This window comes from Delphinapterus leucas, chromosome 3 (genome assembly GCF_059928025.1).
Source record: "Delphinapterus leucas isolate spDelLeu-1000000601 "Yukka" chromosome 3, BTC_Dleu_Yukka2, whole genome shotgun sequence".
NCBI classification, from domain to species: domain Eukaryota; kingdom Metazoa; phylum Chordata; class Mammalia; order Artiodactyla; family Monodontidae; genus Delphinapterus; species Delphinapterus leucas.
In genome coordinates, this window is record NC_143131.1 from 1338824 (window position 1) to 1348923 (window position 10100).

The 10100-nt window shown below is 40.7% G+C and overlaps 1 protein-coding gene across 1 annotated transcript; it reads right to left on the reverse strand.

Annotated features, from left to right (window-relative positions):
• Nucleotides 1–651: 651 nt before the first annotated feature.
• Nucleotides 652–6206, reverse strand: LOC149749494 (protein TASOR 2-like). Its single transcript, XM_089908353.1, has 3 exons — nucleotides 6161–6206; nucleotides 5549–5791; nucleotides 652–1781 (listed from the first exon to the last, which is right to left on the reverse strand). The coding sequence occupies exons 1-3, from the start codon at nucleotides 6204–6206 to the stop codon at nucleotides 952–954; spliced, it is 1119 nt and encodes a 372-aa protein (XP_089764479.1). The 3' UTR covers nucleotides 652–951.
• Between the last annotated feature and the right edge of the window lie 3894 nt (nucleotides 6207–10100).

Below are 10100 nucleotides of genomic sequence, written 5' to 3' on the forward strand. Positions count from 1 at the left end.
CTAAGTTTCTGGCATTCTAATCCTTTACATAGCTAGAGAATCCACTTTCCTAAAAGAAACCAATGCCTTGTTATGAATGTGATTTTACGTACAAAAAATATTTCTTCAAAAATAACACCAGCATTTACAGTATTCAGCTTTACCTACCTCATTATTACAGGAATAGATGAAATTCTGGCTTTCTGGGGTCTCTGGATGACCTGCTGTTGCAAACATTTCTTTCTGTTCATTCTGCACCCAAAGCTCCAAGCCTCTCACAGGCGGTGGTTTCATGAAAGGAAGCAGGGGGTCAGTGATTGGGAAGGACACTTTGGCAGTAGGACCTCTGGGAGCCTCATTAGTCTCCAACAGAGGGTCTACGGAGCACCTTTCCACACCGGAGGACTCTTCAATTTCACTGAATTCAAACGATTCTAACGTGCTATTTATGCACACGTATTTTGCTGGGTTGCTGTGTTCTACTACTTTTCGGGATGATTGTATGACTTTGTTTTGATTGCTATAAAACAGAGCTACCCACATATGAAGTAAAAGCTTCACTTCTTCCATGGTATCTGGTAAATCAGTATTCCAAGGCCTGAGATTTTAAAGAAAGAAGAAACCAAAATCATTGAAAATGACTGTTTTAGTTGATTATCTTATAAGTAAGTGCCTTAATTATTAACCTTAGTTTTTGTGTTCATTTTTATTTTAAAAATTACATGAACATGAAACAATGAGTAAAATAAAAATGAAGTTGATATAACAAATAATTACAGTGAATCTGCTTGGTATTATTCCCAAGTTACTGGATTTTACACACTTCCTTCTCCCTCCCCAGAGTTTAGCACAAGTATCCCTTCTCGCTACATTTATCTCAACAGAAAAGTTCATCCGTTTTCATCCAGGGTCACTCCCACTCACCCGTGTAGTGCTCTGACTACAGTCTTCTCCAGGGGGTTGTTGGTATACTTACTTGCCGTCTAAGCTGAACACGTAATCTGCTTCCCATACGAAAGTGACCTTAAAGGAGCCGTCACAGCTGAATACGGTACGAGAGCGGCAGAAGTCCTGCAGGCTGGAGGGCAGCACCCCGCTCCTGCGCCTGAGCGCTGGGGCCTCGGAAAGCTGCTGCAGTGGGGAGGTGACCTGCTGATGCCGAAATGGCATCACTTTCCCCACTGGGGTTCCCGCTTCAGGGCCTTTTGTGCCATTCTTGGCAAACGCAGGGCCTGGGGCCCCTCTCTGCTGTAGATGCTTCTTTGAATGTTCTGCAAGGAGCAGGGCATAGGAACGCTCCACAGCAATGACAGAGCTTTGGCTTGCGTCGGAACTTTCTAGGGTTTCCTCGGGCAGTGCTGACTGGGCTTCTGCAGGGGCCTGAATGCCAGCAACCAAGCTTTCTTCCTCCTGGCTGACCGTGGGGTCTGATGTCAGATTACTCTTATCAGAGGAGGGCTTGGATGACGGTCCACCTTTTTGACTTTTAACTCTTCTATGATATTCATGGTCTGATGTACCACGCAAAGAATGTTCTTTAGAAAGCAAAACATCGTTCTGTGGCAATTCAGAGGAGCAGGGCAAGTTTCTGGGCTCAGAGGATGGTGTGGTAGAGGTAGCAGCGCTTAATGCAAGATCAGCCAACATATTTAGGGCCTGGGAGTCACAGTTGACAATGGAGTTTTCAGGTGGGTCTTCTGGAGCCACTGTGATATTTTCTGGTTGAGCTGTACTTATGCTAATAACATCTTCTTGACCATCTGAAATTTCTGATTGAAGCTGTGAAGAAGTTTTTCCTTTGGCTTCAGCATAAAAGAAAAAAAGACACATAACACTTGATTTCCATAGAATTAATTCTTTGTCATATTCCTATGGTTCAGTGAAAATCAACAGTTAAGTCAACATATTCAAGAAAAACCTCTTGATATGTTGCATAAATTGTATGTTAAATTTTTATTACCAGAGTGAGGTCTTGTCCAACTTCCTGATGTATTATAATGTATTTACCAAGGAACAAGTCTTAAGGAATGTGCATATTAATTTAAAAAGAAATCACCCTTCAAAACTGCATGTACTCAGGCTTCCCTGGTGGCGCAGTGGTTAAGAGTCTGCCTGCCGATGCAGGACATACGGGTTCGTGCCCCGGTCCAGGAAGATCCCACATGCCACGGAGCGGCTGGGCCCGTGAGCCGTGGCCGCTGAGCCTGCGCGTCCGGAGCCTGTGCTCCGCAACGGAAGAGGCCACAACAGTGAGAGGCCCGCGTACCGCAAAAAAAAAAAAAAAAAAAAAAAAAAAAAAAAAACCTGCATGTACTGACCTACACACAAGGCATACTGCTCAGCTAAAGAAATATACAAAGAGAAAAAAACAAAAACAAGAAAACAAGACTCCTGCCCTCAGAGAGCTTACAATCTAGTGAGAATCTAAGAATTTCTAAGTTTAAAGTGTATATCATAGAAGGTTAATGTACTTTCTTAGAAATCATTTCCCTTGGCAAGTTATTAGAGAAACCACCTAAGTTCAAAATAGAGATGATTTTTAACCGTACTGATGTTTAATTATAATACGTTACGATACAAATAAAAAATGAGAAAAGTAAGAATATTCAGAATCGCCAATTAATTTCAAGTTTTAAAACTTCAGTTTCTGCATTAAAAACATTTCCTCTCTATTCTATCTGCAAAAAAGCAAATCTCCTCATCTACTGATAATTCTCCTTACAGCAGGTACTCAAATATACCCACTGGCATTCGGTCAGAAAACTAACATTCTCAGGTGGTTTACTTGCCTTCTCAGGACTTTGATTCAGCCTTTTAAAATGTGATTATCATGAAGGACAAAGTTCTCAACAATACTGGGCAGTGAGTCCCTGTAGCAGGTGGCTGGATGGACAGAAAAGCCAACTGTGCTCCTCTTTATAATTAGCAGTAGCAGGTCTGAAATAAATTACTAACCTGTCTGCAAAGCCCAATGACAGTACATTTACAGAGAAAACTCTGGCCTATGAGGTCATCAAACAGAATGACAAGAGTGTGTGTATGGTGAGGAGGGTAAAATTAATCAACCACTGCCCAGTTTTTATTTAAAATATCAAAGCCCAACGGGGTGAGGTACGAGAAAGTGGCCCAAAGAGGGCTGTCTCGTGAACCCTCCGGGTGTACTGGAAACACATTCATTTTAGGATCTGATGTGTTTACTGACACTAAGTTCATTCTATCCTTAAATACTATGGTTCTTACACTGAGTATCACTATGAGGAAGGTCGAATATAGAGAACACTGTATTGAGTCAAGAAAAAGGGTTCATTTTCATATGTGTCATTTCAGGTAAATCATTTAATAACTGACTTGCTAGAGGTTTTCAATTAATTAAAAATACAATACTGATCATCTATCTCTTTTAAGAAATATAGATAAAATGATGCCAAATAAATTATAAAAAATTAAAGAGTTCAGTAAATAAAAACTATATTGAAAACTTTAAAAAGGACAGAAAACCATTAGTTTCAGTAACAAAATGATTGAGCCTTCTTAAACTCTGATATTTCAAGTAAAAGAAATGAAGTGGATTAGCATGGGTGATTAAGAAATAAAAGAAAAAATTAACACATTATTTAAAAGGTGGTAATCTTAAAATTTTAACTTGGAATGTGGCTGCACAATATATACAGACACTTGCAATACAAATCGCCCTATTTCTGAATACCCATTCTGGAAACTTTTCATTTTCTGGGCTCACTTTTCTGCCAATGCCCAGTTGCACACCTCCTCCCACTAATCGATTAGCCTACAAGTATATAGAAGCCAATTCAGCACAAGGAATTCTAATGACAAGGCTGGGAATACAATGCATTATGTATGTATCTATACTCATCCTGTTTACAAACTAATTGGAAAGACAGGACCAAGACACACCAGATGATTGGAAAATAGTATGAATTAACTCTTTAACGTTCTCAAAAACCCAAAAAAGAAATGGAAAAAAAAGGAGAAATGAGTGCAGATCAGAGCATCAGGAAATGACTCCGGGTGGACTTAGCTGAGCAGAGGGGACTGCACAGGAGTGACAACAGGCGTGGTTCGTGTGGGTGGCACCATGTGCCTGGCAGGGAAGGCACGCATTGGGAAACGGCAGGAGAGAAATGTGCACCCGTGGGTAAGACCACCTCGTAACTGCCTGGGGAGACAAGCAGAGAGGCTGTGTTGGGTATGACTCTCTACAGGCTGTACGGTGATATGACTGAGGAGCTTTCAGAAAAATCTTCAGCCATAAACAACATTAGCGAAACTGAGGAAAGGGACTTCCCTGTGGTCCAGTGGTTAAGACTCTGCGCTTCCAATGCAGGCAGTGTGGGTTCGATCCCTGGTCAGGGAACCGAGATCCCACATGCTGCAAGGTGTGGCCGAAAAAATTTTTTTAAACAATGAGGAAAGAAAAAACCAAGCTCATCCATAATACCATCACCCCAACAAAACAAGAGTTTCTTTCCCTGAATTCCACTAAATTTGAGGCTTTTAAAAAACCTAAAGGTAGATGAGAGAAAGTAGAATCATGAGATTAGACAGAAAACTGATGGAAATACAGAGATATGAGGAAATGAAGGTTTTTCTAAACAAAAAACACCACCACACATACAACACAGTAGGACTCAATACCGAAGATACTGTAAAATGTATAGATTTTGCAGCTTGGTGGAGCTGCACTCTACTCAGAGAGACGGGTGTGAAGAGGGACATGGAGCTGGGAGAAAAGTGAGGTCCGCGGTGATGAGGGAACGTGCCAGCAACGAGGAGGTTCCAGCAGGTGGAACACGGAACCAGCAGTCAGCTGCTGGCTCACAGAAGGAGACTTGGTTATTCACTTCCGCACAAGTAGAAGTAGAAAAGTAAAGCTGCTTTTAAAATTAATTTAATGCCTTTTGAAACCAAATACAGGGGCTTCCCTGGTGGCGCAGTGGTTGAGAGTCCGCCTGCCGATGCAGGGGACACGGGTTCGTGGCCCGGTCCGGGAAGATCCCACATGCCGCGGAGCGGCTGGGCCCGTGAGCCACGGCTGCTGAGCCTGCGCGTCTGGAGCCTGTGCTCCGCAACGGGAGAGGCCACAGCAGTGAGAGGCCCACGTACCGAAAAAAAACAAGAAAAAATACAAGTGAAATACAGGATTCGAGATTACTGACTGCTTTGAACCATGTCTTTACAGTTCCCTCTGGACAAACTTATAATATCTTCTATAACTGATTATGGTCCAGAAAAATACTGCCAGATGCTACCTGCTTGTGAATTTAGTCATTAAAAAAGGCCATTTATACTTTAACTCTGCTAAACAGTTCATGTTCAGGCTTTCTGCAGAATGAAAAGTAGGGTCTATTTAGTGAAGGTATGAATCTTGGCACTTTCTTATTTATTCACAATGGGAAACCAAGTTACTTGTCCTGTCAGTGTCTGAACTAAAGAAGACCACAAGAACGTGACAGATTTCAACTGATCTTATACTGTTTCAATATACTACTTTATAATCTCGATTAGTCTGTATTACGGTGCTGAAATTTACAGGAAGAGGACTTCTTACCAGGTTGTGGCTGCTTTCTGATTCTGGGATTCTGATTGCCTTTTACTATATTTTCCCTCTGTTTTTGTGGAGAATTCTTCACAGGTGGCTCAGCCCTTGGAACAGTTTTGACTGGAGATGTCTCTCGTTTCCTTGCCCTTTTAGCATTCGTTGACCCTGGAACATCTTTAGAAATAGGAGCTTCTTGGTTTTTCCAATCCAATTTGGTTGTCTGTACAAACTGTGCAGTCAGCACTTCAGCACCTTATGCAGAAAAGACACCGTTTTCTAAGGGGTAGGGGGCGCACATATTTATCAGCATAGCTTTCCTTTGATTTGTTTTGGGGGGAAACTTTAATAATGGGGAATAAAATATAAAATTTGGGGTATTTCATTAAAAGATTTTTGAACTTGCTAAGTGTTGGTCTATATCCCTAATTAGGATTAGGAGAAAAATATCAGAGTAATAACTTTATAGAAACAAGGCATGACTTAATTTTTAAAAAAGATTCCATAATCTTTGCTGACTGATGTGGCAGGTAAGGCTGAACATGCTAGTTCACAGCACAGGGTGACGGATAATTCAATTTACACAAAAGCGACACAGCTCCCATAAAGCCATATGGTTAAAACCATGATCACACTGTAGAGAAGAGACTGTAGGTTCACAAAGAGCCATCTTACATATTTTCCTTCACTACACCTAAATATCAAAGCTTTAACACTGCCTGAAAAATCATCTCTTAAGAGAAGACAGAGGAAGGTACATTGAAGAAAGTCCTCTTCTGATTTAACTTCCTATAAATCTATTATAATTGCTCATTTCTCTTACAAAATGCTCAGCTTTACTTCTCGCAGGGAAGGAAGGAAAGAACTAAAGGTGGGGGCACATGAGGAGAAAAAACTATTAACAACCTGCTTGTATCACACGCAGAAAGTGTTTCAATCCTTTAAGAGTTAAAAAAAAATGTTAATAAATGTTCCCTGTGAAAACGTTTTCCCCATTGACGATATAAAATAATCACACGTGTGAATGTTTGCAAATATTTTAAAATCACGTTATATGGAAAATACTATTTCTAATTGATTGAGAACAGAAAACATATTAAACAGTTTCAGAATGTGATGGTTATTAGTGAAATGTAGAAAAGAGACCAGTTTCATTTTATTCTTTTGAAGGTTAGAAAAATAAACGGTTTTTTAAAAAAGCTTTTAGACTCTCTTAATGTTGTACATTTCCCTGGGTCTAATTATTTTCTTCCCTACTAAACTATCAAAGGCAATAAAGCAGCAGTTTTGTTTTTAGAGTAAGACTTCTGATTTTATACTGGTTACAATTTCTAAAATTTTTAGCATAAAAAAAGGCAAAATATAAGTCAAGCAGGAAAACTGTTAAGACTAAATTAAGAAGAGAAAGAAAATAAGATGAGATGATCAAGACTAGGGGAAGCGTAACATCTGCACGGGCGGGAGGGGAACATCTCTCACAACCTAGGTCCTGCGAGGAAAAGGAGAAACACGAAACAGGTGACCCTGCACGGACTGCCCTGCTTATTTGCATCACTCAATGACATGTTTCTCAAGCTGCATGCAATAACCCATGGGTGTATTATAAAATAAACTTAATGGGCTGCAACCAGAATTCTTTGTTAAATGAAACAGAAGATATCAGATTGTATTACACATAGTTAGGGTAAATGCTTCCTGAAATTTCTGTTTCAGTAATGTATGAATTTGTGTGTACTGGACTACAATATACAATGTATTTCTTTTCTATTTTTTTTTGAGCTTTTGTGGTATTATATTTAGTCATCTTGGCTGGTTTAATCACATCGTTGTTGTTGTTCATTTTTTGGCCACACTCTGTGGCATGTTGTGTCTTAGTTCCCTGACCAGGGATCAAACCCGTGCCCTGTGCACTGGAAGTGTGGAGTTGTAACCACTGTACTGCCAGGGACATCCCTAAAACATATTTCTTATAGTGGATGAAATTAGCACACTTGAGAAACAGTGACAACATATATGTTGAATTATAGGTAATTTATTTAATACCTTTAAAATGGTTCATATAGAGAGAAACCCAATATGGTTGGCCTGGAATTTGTGAGGAAATGTAGAGTGTGAGTTGCTGCTTCATACTGCCGTTCTTTCTACCACCCTCCTAAACACACACACACACACACAATTTCTCAAACTATAATTGGCCAGAAATAACTACTTGTTAAACCACAGGGTAAAATCTTAATTATCTAGGATCCTGGGGATCCACACACCTCCAGTGTTTCTTCTTTAGGCATCAGAATTTTAAAATTCAAAATACTATAGATAGGGTTGGCAAATTTTTTCTGTGAAGGGCCAGACCTCAGTCACAGCCGCCCACCTGTGCCAGCACAGTGAAGTACAGAGACAACAGGTAATGCCTGAGGGACCCTTTGGCCCAAGTCTGCTCACCTCTTCGCTAAGGGGTCATAGAGCATAAGTTCCCTAGTTTTAAACAAAATACACCACACATAATCTGAGATGACTCTAAGCCAAAATTGTGTTATTTGTCGTGCTCTGTTCACTGAAGTGCATTTGACTAACATTAAATGGCTCTGGACGCTGATTCTCCCTCAGTTTTCAGGGGGCAACAAAACCACTTGAGGAACTGTTTCAATATATATGTCTCGAGGCCACTGGACCTTGTTTCAGTAGGTCTGTAGTAGGATCCAGACGACCACTTTTAAAACACACAAAGGATTAGAAATTCTGCCCCAGGATGCTCTAGTTCTGGGAGAGTCCAGGCACTTTCCCCCCTCTTTAAACATGTTCAGGCTATCACTTATCAGTTTTTGTCATCTGTTCTTAGTGTGCCTGATTTTAGCAGATCCTCTTCTTCCACTCGAATTTGTCCGAGGACAGTTCAGAAACTGAATGACCTTATTTCTTAGACAGGTAAGTAAATAACTGAGTGATGATTTGAGCAGTTTTACAAGTGAAATACAAGCTTTTGGTGGGTGGGCTTTTGTCCTATTTCTTGATTTTCATGTCATCTAGATTAGCGCTTCTCCAACTTTAGCATGCACACAGATCACCTGGAGAGAGCTAACGGACACTGTCAAGCTACAGTCCAGGATGGTCACACAGGAACAGGGTTAACACACAACAGTTATTACTAATTGCTCAGCTGAAAATCCATACAGACCATGCTTACCGTTTTCTCTTTTCTGACGGAACTTGAGAGCTGTGCGAGAGTCTGGACGCTTCTTTGCTCCACCACGAGTTCTTCTGGGAAAGGGACGGCACAACTTCACCCTTTTACTCTGTACCACGGGCAGCGTGCCTGCTTTTCTCTTACGCTGAACTCTCAGATTTGATGCCGGACTTAATGGGACCAGAGCTCCCTGCCTTGCTTTAAACATCTCTTCAGAATTCTTTTGTGTTTCTGTTTCTTTTCTTACTTCTGCCGCTGAGTCGTGAAATTCAGCACCTGGAGTCATAACTAAAGAAAATCCAGCATCAATAAATTCCATCTGAAATACCGTACTTCTTAGACAGGTAAGTAAATAACTGAGTGATGATTTGAGCAGTTTTACAAGTGAAATACAAGCTATTGGTGGGTGGGTTTTTGTCCTATTTCTTGATTTTCATGTTATCTAGATTAGCGCTTCTCCAACTTTAGCATGCACACAGATCACCTGGAGAGAGCTAACGGACACTGTCAAGCTACAGTCCAGGATGGTCACACAGGAACAGGGTTAACACACAACAGTTATTACTAATTGCTCAGCTGAAAATCCATACAGACCATGCTTACCGTTTTCTCTTTTCTGACGGAACTTGAGAGTTGTGCGAGAGTCTGGACGCTTCTTTGCTCCACCACGAGTTCTTCTGGGAAAGGGATGGCACAACTTCACCCTTTTACTCTGTACCACGGGCAGCGTGCCTGCTTTTCTCTTACGCTGAACTCTCAGATTTGATGCGGGACTTAATGGGACCAGAGCTCCCTGCCTTGCTTTAAACATCTCTTCAGAATTCTTTTGTGTTTCTGTTTCTTTTCTTACTTCTGCCGCTGAGTCGTGAAATTCAGCATTTGGAGTCATAACTAAAGAAAATCCAGCGTCACAAATTCCATCTGAAATACATGGAGACTGAGGACAGTCTGCCAATAAGTCTAGTGCAGTAGATACTTCCAAAATGTACCCATTAGGATTTGAAGAATAAGATCTCAACTGAGTTAAAGACTGTAAAGGGCACTTTTCAGCTGGAGGAGTCAAGTCAAAACCACTGGACACTTTGCCAAAGAATGCAGTCTCTTTAATTCCATCCTGAGAAGCAGCAGTCAATGAAGGACTTTTGTCCACCTTGTACAGTTCTTGGAGATTATGCTTTACTAATGTGTTTGGACAGATTCCTTTTTCAGAAAATGATTTCTTTGCTTCCAGCAGGGCACAATTAAGGGCAGGTAAAATAGGTACCACCTTCAATGAGATGTCATCTTCAACTTTCAAGTCTTTCAGCCCTAAAATGTATACACATGTATTAAAAACCCAAAGTTCTTGTTTTTTCAAAAACATGCAGGAAAAAACGCTTT

What these genes read in the sequence shown, in the direction of transcription:
- LOC149749494 (XM_089908353.1), bottom strand. Translation starts at nt 6,206, where the DNA reads ATGGCTCTTTGTGAACCTACAGTCTCTTCTCTACAGTGTGATCATG. An exon ending in TTCTCTACAGTGTGATCATG is followed by an intron (nt 5,792 to 6,160) that starts GTTTTAACCATA and finishes TTTCTGCATAAG; the next exon opens with GTGCTGAAGTGCTGACTGCA. An exon ending in CAGAAAGCAGCCACAACCTG is followed by an intron (nt 1,782 to 5,548) that starts GTAAGAAGTCCT and finishes TTTATGCTGAAG; the next exon opens with CCAAAGGAAAAACTTCTTCA.